The following is a 15449-nucleotide window of genomic DNA, read 5'->3' as shown; positions in this document are numbered from 1 at the left end:
GGTCTCAGTCTCGCGGAAAGACTTCAAATAAATCATGCAAATATTGCAAGAAATCGGGTCACGTTGTATCCGAGTGTTATAAGCTCAAGAATAAGCTAGAACGAGAAGCCTCAACTAGCAGTAGCAACAAAGATAAACACGAGAAGAATGCCGAAGCCACTGTTGCCGAAGGTGAGTCTGATGGAGACGTGTATCTAGCCATTGATACCGAAAAATCTAAGGACGAATGGATCATAGATTCTGGGGGCACTTTTCACATGACCCCTCATCGGTCATGGTTCCACTCGTATGAATCATATAACGGAGGAAGCGTTTTTATGGGGAATCACACCGTTTGCAAAGTCGTCGGTAAAGGTACTATCCAAGTTAAGATGCATGACGGTGTTGTAAGAACGATAGTTGGAGTTCGTCATGTCCCTAACTTGAAACGCAACCTCATATCACTAAGCACCCTTGAGTCAAATGGTTATAAGTATTCAGGTGAAGGTGGAGTCATGAAGATAATTAAAGGTTCGCTAGTTTCAATGAAGGCTGTCCAGTCGTCCGGGTTATATATCTTACAAGGTTCTACCATCACCGGTTCCGCAACCTTAGTCACCGAAAAATTAACCCCTGATGAATCTACACTCTGGCACTATCGTCTGGGTCACATGGGAGAAAAAGGAATGAATATATTGGCAAAGAAAGGGGTGTTAAAGCACAAGTGTAATCTTGAATTCTGTGAGCACTGCATCTTCGGTAAGCAAAAGAAAGTTAGTTTCAGCTCGGGTGTACACAAAACCAAAGCTCCACTCGACTACTTACATTCTGATTTATGGGGCCCATCGCCGGTTGCTTCTCGAGGTGGTAAACGGTATATGTTAACCATTATAGATGACTACTCCCGAAAGGTGTGGTCATTCTTCATTAAAAGTAAGGATGAGGTGTTCGAGACGTTCAAATAATGGAAGACATTGATCGAAAATCAAACTCAGCGAAAGATCAAGGTGCTCCGTACTGATAATGGCCTCGAATTCTGTGGAGAAGACTTCAATGCATACTGCCGTAAAGAAGGAATTGCCCGACACCACTCACTTGTACGTACACCGCAACAAAACGGGGTCGCCGAGAGAATGAACCGTACAATCATGGAAAAAGTAAGATGTATGCTCTCACATGCAAAATTAGAAAAGACCTTCTGGGTGGAAGCTGCGACAACCGCAACGTACTTAATAAACCGCTCGCCTCATCGCTCACTTGAAGATAAAATACCCGAGGAACTATGGTCAGGTAATCCAGTTAACTATTCACACCTTCGAATTTTTGGATGCCCGGTTTATGTTCATGTTAGTGAAGGGAAATTAGCTCCACGTGCTGTAAAATGCGTGTTCTTAGGCTATGGTTCCGGGGTGAAAGGTTATCGGGTATGGTGCCCGGATCCGAAATATAAACGAATAATCCATAGCCGAGATGTTACATTCAATGAAAACGCAATCATAAACCCGGAATCTACTTTAAGCTCAAAACCTACTGAGTCTAATACTGACACTGTTTCGGTTGAGATGGAGCTCGACAATGAAACTAATGGGCCCGAAACCGCAGCAGCTCAGCCCGCTACTGAAACAGAAACTGTTGGGCCACAGCAGCCCACGTACTCGTTAGCCCGAGACCGCGTAAGAAGGCAAATCAGTAGGCCCGAAAGGTTCAGTTTATATGAGTGTAATATAATCCAGTACAGTTTCGCTGCAGCCGCTGATATCGAGCAATCCGAACCTAAAACGTACAAAGAAGCTATATCGAGTGTCGAAGGTGATAAGTGGGTTGCAGCTATGGAAGAAGAGGTAGAAAGTCTTCACAAAAACGAGACTTGGGATCTTGTTCGACTACCTAAGAACAAGCGAGCTATTAGTTCTAGGTGGTTATTTAAAATAAAAGAAGGTATACCGGGTGTTGAAAGCAGAAGGTATAAATCTCGTTTCGTGGTCCTTGGTTTCGACCAGCGTGAAGGTATTGATTTCACTGAGGTATTTTCTCCCGTTGTTCGACACACTTCTATTCGTATTGTGCTTTCCATCGTAGCCTTGCTAGATTTGGAACTAGAACAAATGGACGTAAAAACGGCTTTTCTCCATGGCCTCCTTGAAGAAGAAATATATGTAAAACAACCCGAAGGTTTTGAAGTACCCGGAAAGGAGGATCACGTATGTAAGTTGAAAAAGTCGTTGTACGGTTTGAAACAGTCACCTCGTCAGTGGTAGCGAAGATTTGATACCTTTATGACTAGTCATGGCTACTCACGAAGTAGTTATGCCGAGTGCGTATATATAAAGAGGTATGATGATGATTCTGTACTCTATTTGATCTTGTATGTTGACGACATGCTCATCGATGCATTAAAGGTATCTCATGTTATGAAATTGAAGGACGAATTAAATAAGGAATTTGAGATGAAAGATTTGGGCCCTGCAAAACGTATCTTAGGGATGGAAATCCGTAGAGATATAGGTGCTAGAAAGCTGACTATCTCTCAAAGCAGCTATATCATGAAGGTTCTCGAGCGTTTCAACATGAGTCAAAGCAAACCAGTATCTACTCCTCTTGCACCTCACTTTAAAATTTCCGCTGAACAATGCCCCAAGTCGGACAAAGATAAGAACTACATGGCTACGGTTTCGTATGCAAACGCTGTTGGGAGTTTAATGTACGCTATGGTATGCACTCGCCCTGATTTAGCTCATGCAATTAGTATCGTAAGTAGGTACATGCATAACCAGGAAAATATCATTGGGAGGCTGTTAAACACATACTGCGCTATCTAAAAGGCACCTGTAATGTTGGTCTCTCCTTTGAAGAAAAACGTGCTGGAATAAATGGTGTTCAAGGTTATGTTGACTCCGACTACGGTGGAGATCTAGATAAGAGGAAGTGTCTCTCATCTCATATATTTTCTCATTGTGGGTTGGCCATAAGTTAGTACTCGTCCCTTCAATCTATAGTTGCACTCTCAACTACCGAAGCCGAGTATATTTCAACTACCGAAGGGGTAAAGGAAGCTATATGGGTTCGTGGTATGATTAGTGAATTGGGTTTGCCTCAAGATGTCGTTACGGTGTTCTGTGATAATCAAAGTGCAGTACACTTAACTAAAAACCATCAGTTCCATTCGAAGACCAAACACATTGATGTTAGGTACCATTTTGTCCGAGACATTGTCGAGAAGGGCAAAATAATTGTTGGTAAGGTGCATACTAGTGACAACCCTGCTGACATGCTTACGAAGGTATTACCGCCTACTAAGTTCCAACATTGCTTGGAACTAGTGGGCATCACTAAAGTCTAGACCCTTCGCGGTGCGGCAACGACAACACTTGATATTATGCGTTTTGGCTCAAGGTGGAGAATTGTTGAAGTCGTGATCCAAACCGTCCAAGTATTTGGCTTGGTCCTCAAGTTTAGGGATAGATAAATATCCATATTAACTTACAGCTGGATATCGACTAGAACTTAGACTCCTAATTTAATTACAAGTATTGTACAAATCACATTGTACGGGTATAAATATAAACCCTTTAGAGCCTGCGATATCTAACACCCTACACACATACATACACATACTTTACATATCTGCTATTCCAACTAATTGTTGGATCCGTTGTACTCGTTTTTCATATAGTGGATCGTTGTTCGTTGCCCGTGGTTTTCTCCCTCGTTAGGTTGAGGGTTTCCACGTAAACCTTGTGTCTTGCTTCTTTACTTATTCGCTTTACTGCTATTACTCGTATTACTTGTCGATTATAACCACAACAACAGTGTTGTACAGTACAATGTTTTAATGCACCTTTGGTGGCGAATGGTTAAAATCTAGTGGTGTACGAATCAGCTCCCATACAGGAAATAATCTTAGACGACTTAAAATCATAATCGCACGAAGGGAAATACGCTCGCGTATCATAAACAGAAAAGATGCCACTCCTGAAATGTTCCAAGGCCAATTATCATCCTCCTGGTTGATCCATAAAGGTCCTATGTCAGCGACTAAGTCTATGATCAAACCTTCATCACGATTGCCTAAATACTCATGATTCCACTCCCATTCCCAGCGATTATCAATAAACCTTTCAGCAATGGAGCATTCCTGTTTAGCATCCAAGTGATACAACCTTCTAAATCTATTTGCCAAAGTATCAGTACATTCCACACGTTCGTCCAAACCGAAACCAATTAAACTGGTTCAATTTTTTTAAATAGATCGGATTATCATAACCGATTTTATAAAAAACCGGTTTCGGTTTTAGGTCGTTTTTTCTATACGGTGTTCTGACTGTTCTGGGACTACAATAGTAACTTTTATAATTATAATATAATTATAATAGTGGGCCCAACGGGCCTGGTCTGTTGATCAGCCCAACAAGAAGCCTCAACCCCATTTTCTGCACCAAATCTTCTTGAACTCACATCACCGACCTGTTGTCCTAAATAAGGTTAGCAATTCACAGTTTCCGTTTGCCATCGGATTCTTAAAATTGACAAACCCTAAACCCTAATCCCAAATCTTAACTAATTCAAAGAACACGATCGATAATGAGTAGTAGCCGAAGAAGTAAAGAATCAAGAAGAAAACAAATTGATGAAAGTGATGATGATGATTCTCCATCAATCTCCGAGGATTCAGATAATTCTTCACGTCGAAGACGAAAACGTCATTCTTCCGGCAAAAACAACCGCCGTCGCCGGGACTCTGATTCCGATGATTCCGAAGATGATTCCGATGACCGTCGAAGTTCTAAAAGGAAAAAGAAGGCTAAAAAGATTAGTGAAGAAGAGATTGCTGAGTATTTAGCCAAAAAAGCTCAGAAAAAGGTATGATTATCAATTTATATATAATAAATGTTAAGTTTTTTTTTAGGTTATTGAGTATTGAATTTGATCATATATTGTGATTTTGATTGGTGTTGCTACAATTGTATATTTGTAGGCAATGAAAGTAGCGAAGAAGCTGAAATCTCAGAATGTTTATGGGTACGCGAATGATTCGAATCCGTTTGGTGATTCTAATCTTAATGAAAAGTAAGTTTGTACATCTTTTTATCTCTAAATGTTCGGTTTTATTCGCATTGTAAATTGCTATAGAAACTTTTTTGTGGCTGATTATCATAAAATCATCAAAGAAAATTTCAATCTATTGTAAATAGGAGGTCATAAACTTTACCAAATATTAGCTTGGTGTGTGAAATTTTAATCTAAGAAGGCATGGAGACATGGAGTTGTAGGCTTAGCAATTAGCATCATCATTACTTTATAGTCATATTAGATAATTTGAACTTATTTAAGTAAAATTTGGATTTTAGTTCTGCATATGAGAGATTGCACATATATAATTGTGTTACCAAAGGGCCATTTTCCAACCATAAGTTGAGGGTTCAAGTCCCAGAATGGGAAAATTGTATATATTCGCGAGTCAATTCTTGGTAGTGGGTGTGTGAGTTGCCTTCAAAAAGAAATATATAATTGTGTTAAAACTAGTTTATTATTCTGATACTTGATGGAATGGAAAAAGACCCCATAAGAAATGTAAAGCTATAAATTGAAAGGATTGTGTGCCTTTAAACTCAACTAAGAACATGTTCAGTCCAATGAAATGGACGATTTCGTTTTTTCTCTCCCAATCTGTCATTTAAAACACTGCATAAGTATGACGTCTCTAAATAATTAGTACATGGCTACTATTGGGCTGAGGCCATTATAGGGAAAAAGATCAAGAAAAATAATGCAATGGGCATTAAGTGTGCTCACTCATGTTACTTGATGCTACTGTGATGATCCTTATCAGAGTAGTATACAAAAAGCTGTACAGTGACATACAATTTTTTAGCAAGCATACCTGTTCACTAGGTCCATGCGTGTAAATTTTTTGTAGTTCTCATGTTACTGTGATGATCCTTATCAGATTAGTGTACAAAAAAAGTTGTACAGTGACATACAATAGTTCTATAGCATATATTAATGTGATGTTACTTGGTGATATTGTTATATATTCATTTTTATTTTTTTTTATTTTATTTTATTTATTTGTTTTTTTTTTTGCAATATGTTGCATTGAACTTGCAAGATACTGTTTCCATGACGTTTTAAACTTTATTTATGAAGTCACCCTCTAAATTTTTAAACCAGGTGGACAAAACATATATTAGTACTATATATACTGATGATATACATTTGCAGATTTGTGTGGAGAAAGAAAATTGAACGAGATGTCACTCAAGGAGTTCCTCTTGATATGTTCTCTGTCAAAGCTGAAAAGAAAAGACAGAAAGAAAGGATGGTATGTAACTTTTTATTAAAAAGTTTTCCCCTCTTTTATTATTGTTTACATCTCCTGATTAATAAAGATTATAATCATTTTCTTAAGTGCTCATCATGAGTAATTAAGTTACCTACTTTTGGAAGTTCCCAAGTAATTTCAACTACATTTTAACTTATATTGTATTCAACTGTCTTTTGTAAGTTGAACAGTAGCAATATCATGGTGTACATCAATTGCTTTGATCATAATAAAAAATGTTGTGAACATTTCTATTCATATATTCGTATAATATTACAGGCCGAAATTGAAAAAGTTAAGAAGAGAAGGGAGGAAAGGGCTATTGAAAAAGCTCAGCATGAGGAAGAGATGGTAAGTTCCAACTGACATATACTTATATATAAGCTTTTGATTATGAGAAACTTAGATGTGATTTGGATGATCAAAAACTGATTTTGGTTTTCATTAAGTTAATGATCTCTAACATGATTTCTATTGTTTTCTAGGCTTTGCTTGCTAGAGAGCGTGCTCGGGCCGAGTTTCAAGACTGGGAAAAGAAAGAGGAAGAGGTATGTATCTTCAATTCTGTAAGTTGAAATGCTTAGAGGTGGCAATGGAACATGTCAAGAAGGTTACCTTAAGTGTTAAAGCAGGTCCAGGTCAAAAATATGGGTGAACATATGATACAGGTTGGGTTTACCCAAATTACCTTTTGTCCAGAGTTTATATGATCAATATTGATTTTTTTGAACGGCCAATATGATCTATATTGATTTGAATTGAATAAAATGGCTTGGTAGGTTACGTACTTAGTGTTTCAAATATGATTACCAAAATATACTAATCAATAATGATCAATTGAATTGAATAAAATGACTTGGTAGGTTTTATGGAGTTTGACTGACTTGTTAGGATTTTCCTTTTAGGGACATATTTTTAGGCTTTCCTGCATAATCTCATTAGAGATAAATTTAATGTAATTTGAATTTTTAAGAAGTAAATCGGTCTAAATTGCCATCTCTAAGTATACTGCTCTAAATAGATGTGACATTTTAGTGTTGACTAACATGTATTACTGTAGTTTCATTTTGAGCAAAGCAAAGTTCGATCTGGAATACGACTGCGTGAAGGACGTGTTAAGCCAATTGATATACTGTCTAAGCATCTTGATCCTTCTGACGAGTTTGATGTAGAGATAGAGGAGCCATACATGGTATTTAAGGTACACATCGTTAGTAGTAATTTACTTGTTTACATTTCTTCTTTGCTTAGTGACATGTTTATAGTTCCAGTTAGGAATGGCAATGGATCGGATATGGATCGGGTGATGCCATATCCACATCCATATCCATTTAAATTTTGTTCATCCATATCCATATCCATATCCATTTAATTTTTGTTCATCCATCCATATCCATATCCGTTGAATTAAACGGGCTAATGGATATCCGTTAGATATTAAATGACACGTTAATCTAACACGTTAATCTAACGAAAATTTTACAATTTTATATAGAGCATAACAAATGTAAATATTTAATCTTAATATTATTGGTTTCTTACTAAGGTTTGGATGTAATTTGTCTCCGATTTTGACTTAATTGAGCAAAATGCGTTATAATATAAGTAAATATACGTTTAAACTAATATAAATGTGTTGCTTTAAGTGTTATTATTAACAAATTAATAATTGTGTCGATCATAATCCTTATTTTTGTTAATAAATTAAGAATTTGTATGTTATATGTATATGTATATCGATATGTAGATGTTTATAAATATATTTTAGTACGTTTATATCAATATATAAATGTATTTCGGGTGGTAGTGGATATATCCATGGATGACATATTGTCATCCATATCCGATCCACGAAATATTTAGATCATCCATATCCATATCCATATCCATTAATCGTCCATTTACATCATCCATATCCATTATAAATGGATCGGATCGGGTGAATATCCATGGATGGAACATCCATTGCCATCCCTAGTTCCAGTTCTTGATTTTTCATGTAACTAATTCGAAATAATGCAGGGTTTGACTGTCAAAGAGATGGAAGAGCTTCACGAGGACATAAAAATGCATCTAGATCTGGACAGAGGAACACCCACACATATACAGTATTGGGAGGTGAGTGTCATTTTTTCTACACACACACACACACAAACGGGTAAGCGGAGGAGGTTTTCTCTATCCATGTTACCCTGGGAGGGCGGGTATTTTTATTTAGATGTACACGGCCTAACTTAACTTGTTATACTGGGCTGTTTTCAACCTTTTCCCTTCTACCCCAAGATGTCTTGCCAGTAATGTTTGAACCCGGGACGTCTTGTAAGGATATTAGGACACCAACCACTAGGACATCTTGTGATGGTTGTGTGTGTGTGTGTGTGTGTGTGTATCCATTTCTAAACCAATTTTGTAAAAGCTGGTGAGCGTCAGAGTATTGAGACTTGGTTGGTTTTTATAGCAAAATAGGCTGGGTTACCTTAAAACTTGGTCAGTTGTTTCCATACACTTCGCCATATTTATAAATTGGTTTTTTTTTTTCAACGACAGCGGAACTGTCGTTAATGCGCAAAAATGGTTGTACATAGCGGTTACATTTGACTTTTATGTTCCCTTTTCGTTACAAAACTTATTATAAATCTATCAGATTATTATTGAAGAGTATAATTATTGTAATCATATTTTGAGAAATAATTATCTATAATATTTCTTAATCTGACCAAAAGCATTTTGAGTCAACCACTACTAAAGATACTCTGTTCGGCTTGCTACCCATCCCAGCATTTTGGCACCTCCATTTGTAATCATAATTTGTAGGCTGCTGAACAAGAGATGTCAACAGCGTCGTCTACTAAATAACTTATTGTTGTTTCTTACCAAATCATCATTTAAATAGGCACTTCTGGTGGTTTCTGATTGGGAATTAGCGGAGGCACGTAAAAAGGACACACTAGATCGAGCTAGAGTGAGAGGGGAACATCCGCCTGCTGATGTGGTTGCAGAAGAAAGGGGTTTGCGATCAAGTATCGATGCAGATGTGAAGAAACTGCTTGATGGAAAATCATATGCTGAACTTGAACAACTTCACTCCGACATTGAGTCACAGATGAGCTCTGGCAGAGCTAAAGTTGTTGAGTATTGGGAAGCTGTTCTTAAGCGTATTCACATTTATAAGGCAAAGGTATGATATAAAATAGAGATTGTTGAAATATAATATCTTCTTTCAAGTATTATGCTGTAGGACATTGCAAGCAATTTGGTTGAATACTAGATGAATTTGACAACTTTAAGTAGTTCCTATTTGACTCTTTTCAAGTTTCTGCCATTTTTTTTTTTAAAATTTATTTTTATAATTTACTCCTTTGTCTTGTTATTAATCAAACTAATCGCGCAGCAGCATGTTGTCTTAAATGTCACTTTTATGTCTGCAGGCATGCTTAAAAGAGATTCACAATAAGATGTTGCGTAAGCATTTAAAACGTCTTGAGCAACCAGATGGGACTTACAGAAACATGGAAAGAGACGAACTTGTTTCACCTAAAGTGGAGGAAGAATCTGATCATGATCAGAAAGGTATATAGGCAATTATTTTTTAAGTAGAATGTATTTTCACATCTACTATTTTTCAACAGAAGTTAACAATTTTATTTGGCTGTACAGATGATCAAGTCCCTTTATCTCCAGAACTACTACCGAAAAACGAGCCTTTGGAGGAAGACGAAGCCGGTTCATTTTCACCAGAATTGTTACACGGTGATGAAAATGAAGAAGCAGTTGACCCTGATGTGGACAGGGCTTTATTGGTAAGTAATATAACATTGCCCCCTTTTTTTGACATATTGTTTAGAGTTGGTAAATGGATGGATTTGGTATACGGTCAAAAATGGATTCTGATTTAGAGGCCCAGGTGATTCGAGACACCTGTTAACCAAAAAGTTTATTATTTTTCACATTTAGTGTGTCAAAGATGATTGCCTAAGTATTATTATTATTTCTTTTTATAATAGTTATCCTTTGGTAATGATTTAGGAGGTTGTATGTATTAAAAATATATTTTTGGGGATTTTTCACAAGTTCTAGCCATTCCTTTTAAAACTTCTTTGTCTAACTTTCACTTAATTGGTCCTTTAAGTATTTAACGTATTTCGAAATTGCGCGATGTCGGAGTCAATGTATTAGAATTGCGACACACTGTACTGTTTCTTATAGGTAGAGATTAGTAACATTTTTGTATCTTGTAAACAGGAAAGGAAACGTATAGAAGTAATGGAGGAACAGCATAGGAAGATTCAAGAAGCGGCGGCTTCACGACCACCTCCCTCCGATGATAATTTGGAGATGCGGGCAGTCAAAGCTATGGGAGCGATGGATAACGGTGATGAAGTGTTTGGGAACAGTGATGAAGTTAATGTTGATTCACAGGTTCTTATCTCCATTTCTGTTTTATGTTGTTTTATAACACTAGACTTACCTTCTAAATGATTTCATTTCAGTTATAATTTCATTTTTAGAGGCTTTTAAATTATAATTTCATTTCATTACGCATTATTCTTTTACAGGTATACTGGTGGCATGACAAATATCGGCCGAGGAAACCGAAGTATTTCAACAGAGTCCACACTGGATATGAGTGGAACAAATACAACCAGACTCACTATGATCATGATAATCCGCCCCCAAAGATTGTGCAAGGATACAAGTTCAATATATTTTACCCAGATCTCGTTGACAAAATTAAAGCTCCAATTTATACAATCGAGAAGGATGGGGATAGTGCTGAAACTTGTATTATTCGGTTCCATGCTGGCCCACCCTACGAGGATATCGTAAGTATCAAATTACATCTTTACACTGAATGTTACACTTAAAGTTTCCTAGGTGTCTTAATGATCTAATTTTGATCCCAAATTTGTTAAGTGGTCATAATAAGATTTATTTGACCCCTGATAGGAATGTACTTCGGCTCATTTTTATTTTTTTATTTTGTATGCTGAAGTTGGTTATCAATCAATTTATGACAGGCGTTTCGCATTGTGAACAAGGAATGGGAGTATTCACACAAGAAGGGATTTAAATGCACATTTGAGCGTGGAATCTTGCATGTTTATTTCAATTTCAAGCGCCATAGATACCGTAGATGAGTCAGCAACACACTTTGGTTTTGCATCCGTTCTTGTTGTACAAGTATGTTTGCTGCAACTCTCAGTATCATAATACTGTTCTACATGTTGTTTCTTTGGCTTGTAACTTGAGCATTGATAATTTGTACATCGCCAACAAGTTATCTCACTAGTTGATACATTGTGATTTGTTCTTGTTTGAAAACATCATTGCTAAAACACACTTTTTTTTGCTTTTTGACTACTCCCATCTCTTAGGTTATCATTACTCTCTCCCCATTAATTATAACATGAATGACTAAATGGATACTTATGATATGCTATGTGTATGATATCTACATAAACAACCAAGTCATCAAGACCAAAACATTTTTATTTACACATATAAATTAGTGTATTTTTACAACCAGTTTGCTGTAGGATTATTAATTGGTCAAGGTTGGAGCAAATTATCTGACACACAAAGCTATCAAAAGATGAAAATTGCTCAATCCTTTCAAAGATTACAATTTGACATTAAACAAAATAAAGGTCATATTTACTATCCAATGGGCAAAATTTTTCTATTTCGCACTTGAGAACATAACTTTTGTTAGTTTTTCATCAAACTATGAATTAATCCAAAATATATAGTAGGGCTACAGTCAATATGCGGTTTTTTTTTTTTTTTTTTTTTTTTTGTTACGGAGTATCATTTAATAATAATTAAATCATTTAATGGTCAACATGGTATTAATAATTAATCTATTAACTATCACATTATTGTTAGCAAGTTTCTTTTTAAGATCACCTAAGATTTTGTAACCAACCATCTCAATGGTAACACTATGGCTAGCTTGTAGTGTAGTAAAAATATCAACTCATTATTTAATGAAAGACCAATCATAAAAAAGGCTCTACTTTAAAAGACAAATGAAAGTAAAAAGTAAGTTATCACTAACAAGTGCTTAACCCATTTTATCTAGCCAATATCAATATCATATTTATTTAAGGAAAATAATGCATATACTTTCCTGCTTTTTTTATTCTAGTTTTATTCTAATTAGTCATTGTAGATTCTTCACTGCTATCTTTGGAATTCATTTCATGTATTCATTAAAAAAGCATCAAATCATTATTAACTTGTCCCTCAAGAAACCAAATCTTGATCTACACCTTCAAGTATAGACTGGAGTTCTTGAACAACATCTTTCATGTTTGGTCTATCTCCTTTCTTTTCTTTTAAGCATGCAAGTGCAAGCTTACAAAAGAGGCTTACACTATTCAAAACTTGACCAGAAGCCTCATTTTCGACCAATCTCGGGTCAACAACTTCCATAACCGAATCAGCTCGTTGAGCAACGTAAACCGCCAAGTTTACATCATCTTCTTCTCGCGCGAAGTCGATCGCCCTTTTTGTAGTGAGAATTTCAAGCAACACAACACCAAAACTATAAACGTCACTCTTATCTGTTAATTGATAGTTCCTATAATACTCCGGGTCCAAATAGCCCAGTGTCCCTTGAGCACATGTTGAGACATGGCTCAACCCTGGTTTAGCCAATCTTGATAGACCAAAGTCAGAAACTTTTGCATTGTACTCATCATCTAAAAGTATGTTATTCGATTTAATATCTCTGTGATAAATTGGAGTATGAGCCGACGTGTGAAGATAAGCCAGTGCTTCGGCCGTTTGTAAACATATTCTCAATCTTGATATCCAATTCAAAAACTTACAAGACTCGCTATGCAAATGATGATAAAGGGTTCCTCTAGAAATGTATTCGTACACCATTAATGGCTGTTCAGCTTCAACACAACATCCCAAAAGTCGAACAAGATTTTTATGATTTACTTGCGAAAGAATCCCAACTTCATTAAGTACTTGTTGAGTACTCTTTATGTTGCCCACTTTAGCAGACTTAACCGCTACAACTGTCCCATCGTGAAGCTCGCCTTTATAAACTTCACCAAAACCGCCAACTCCCAAAAGTTTATCTTTAGAAAAATCGTTCGTTGCTTTTTTTAACTCTTTTAAACTAAACATTCGTGCAGATTTCATCCCGTTGCTTGATTTAAACAACTCTTCTCTCTCCTTTGCAACCTTCGCTTTTTGACGAACTTTTCTAGATTTTTTAACCGTAATCGCACTCATCACCACTGCAACCGCAAAAAACAAGACTACACAAATTGAAATCTTGATGGTATGACCGGATTTTGACTTTGACTTAGGACTCGTTCTTAGACAAACTCCTAGGACATGATCCCATTTATAATGTTGATTGCATAGACAACGAGAGATGCCCTGTTTGATAGGTTGACATTTGGAAGAAACTGAGCATTCGGTTTGCGTTTTACATATGGGTTCGGGTGGTGGGGCCCACTGAATCTCGATACCTTCTTCCCATAGACTTGGCGGTTTTTGTTTATCTAAGTTTATAATGCTTTTGAAAGCTCGGCAGCCAGAAGCGTGCAGACGAATTTTGTATGCTGATGGTAGACCACCTGCAACGAAGGTACAACATGGGCTGATGGTACTTGCACACTGAAGAGCACGGGACGGGTCAACCCGGCCCGAGTTCTCAAGGTAAAGATGGCAGAGACTTGAAGGAGTGCAATTAAGGGGTGACACAAAAAGACGAGGTGAACAGTTGAAGATAAAGATAGTGTTTGAGGAAGAGATGTTAAAAGGGAGTGTTTGGTTTAACCAAAGTCCCTCACTAACGGTAAAATCTTGAGTGATGCATGAATTCGGCAACCATGGTTGAGTTTGAATCACTAGTTTTTGACTTTCGGGTTTGATTTTGACCACAAGATACGAACTTCCGTTCAGGGCGTTGAAGTATAGTTTTTGAGAGTGAGTGTCACAGAGAAGAGTGTAATCCGTGTTGCCACAATCGGGGTTGGTACTTAACGGGTATGGAACTTTTAGTAGGCCACAATTTGGGCAAATCTTTTGAGAAGAAGAGGAGTAAAAATAGAAGCAAATTAGAAAGAAAAAGGTGTCTGCAAGGCACATTACTTTCTTGTTTAGGCTTCTCATGGTTAATGTTGATATTGGAGATATTGTGATACATGGGGTTGGTTAAATAAAGGCTAAAAAGTAGGAATAAAGTGGTTTCAATTGAAATATAAAAGTAAAAAGTATGGTGGGTAGAATCTATAAAACTACTGAAGTGTGTGGTTGTGAGATTATTCTATGGTGCAAGAAGTTATTGAAACCTTAGTTTGAGCACCATTTGTAGAACAAAGGTGTGTACTAATCAAGACTCTACGCTTAGCAAGAACATAAAAAGTTATTTTTGATTCGGACCCATAATGAAAAAATTTACCCTTGGCCGCAAAGGTTTACCCGCGATGACATTGGACTACCTGCAAAGCAAGTGATCGCCCTGAGATTAGTCGGCTCGCAAAACGAGCCGGATAACCCGTTAATCCATAAAAAAACTAACTTCCTTTATTCATATAATTCATAGTAACAGCGTTATGAAAGTGACTAATGTGTGAATTCGGACAACACTTAATGTTAGGATTTGATTCAAATTACTTACAAAGGCAAGAATTGTACGGTTTCTTGTTGTGGTTTCTTATTGTGGTGATTGATTCCTACACAAATAGTAACTTATTTAAATTCCATTATGCAAATTCTTGCACTAATATTTAATTTTATGAACCTTCCATAAAAGATCATAGTACAGGAGCTAACATTTCACACTTCACCACCAACAATATGGCATCTAGTAGATTAAAGCTGTGGTAGACCGAAAAGTGAGAATGTGCAAAAGCAGCCCCATGGTCCCTAAAAAAGTATTTTTATATGTAGATCATATTCCAACTTTACCACAACGTGTCATCGTTTTAGTGTACAATAAATGACGATTGAGCATATTCATGTTATCCTTTAACAATTTTGACAGGTCGACCTACGAATTGGAAAAAGATCAAATATAAGTATATTTGAATAAGAAACGAAAGCTAGCTAGGTATGGTGATGTTACTGTAAACAGGATCTGAAACAGAGAGAGACACAAATGTAAACAAATAATCATCTC

At 36.6% G+C, this 15449-nt stretch overlaps 2 protein-coding genes across 2 annotated transcripts; one reads left to right on the top strand and one right to left on the bottom strand.

Moving 5' to 3' along the window:
- Window positions 1–4435: 4435 nt before the first annotated feature.
- Window positions 4436–11636, top strand: LOC139852196 (splicing factor Cactin). The gene is made up of 13 exons (XM_071841421.1): window positions 4436–4839; window positions 4955–5046; window positions 6202–6301; window positions 6581–6652; window positions 6787–6849; window positions 7362–7502; window positions 8324–8419; window positions 9195–9479; window positions 9730–9871; window positions 9959–10101; window positions 10544–10720; window positions 10858–11124; window positions 11320–11636. Exons 1-13 carry the CDS (start codon window positions 4561–4563, stop codon window positions 11437–11439), a joined length of 1977 nt encoding a protein of 658 aa, XP_071697522.1. The 5' UTR covers window positions 4436–4560; the 3' UTR covers window positions 11440–11636.
- Window positions 11637–12547: 911 nt separating this feature from the next.
- Window positions 12548–14440, bottom strand: LOC139855291 (wall-associated receptor kinase-like 20). The gene has a single exon (XM_071844525.1). The coding sequence runs from the start codon at window positions 14438–14440 to the stop codon at window positions 12548–12550; it is 1893 nt and encodes a 630-aa protein (XP_071700626.1).
- Between the last annotated feature and the right edge of the window lie 1009 nt (window positions 14441–15449).

The sequence above is a fragment of the Rutidosis leptorrhynchoides genome, chromosome 6, assembly GCF_046630445.1.
Source record: "Rutidosis leptorrhynchoides isolate AG116_Rl617_1_P2 chromosome 6, CSIRO_AGI_Rlap_v1, whole genome shotgun sequence".
Taxonomy (NCBI): domain Eukaryota; kingdom Viridiplantae; phylum Streptophyta; class Magnoliopsida; order Asterales; family Asteraceae; genus Rutidosis; species Rutidosis leptorrhynchoides.
The sequence above is the reverse complement of the archived record's forward strand: the minus strand, read 5'-3'. Positions and strand labels throughout refer to the sequence as shown.

Bases quoted from the DNA above. Each gene is read 5' to 3' on its own strand.
- LOC139855291 (XM_071844525.1), bottom strand. From the start codon at position 14,440: ATGAGAAGCCTAAACAAGAAAGTAATGTGCCTTGCAGACACCTTTTTC.
- LOC139852196 (XM_071841421.1), top strand. From the start codon at position 4,561: ATGAGTAGTAGCCGAAGAAGTAAAGAATCAAGAAGAAAACAAATTGAT. The intron at 7,503-8,323 runs GTACACATCGTT...GAAATAATGCAG, and splicing joins AGCCATACATGGTATTTAAG to GGTTTGACTGTCAAAGAGAT. The intron at 9,872-9,958 runs GTATATAGGCAA...TTGGCTGTACAG, and splicing joins ATCTGATCATGATCAGAAAG to ATGATCAAGTCCCTTTATCT.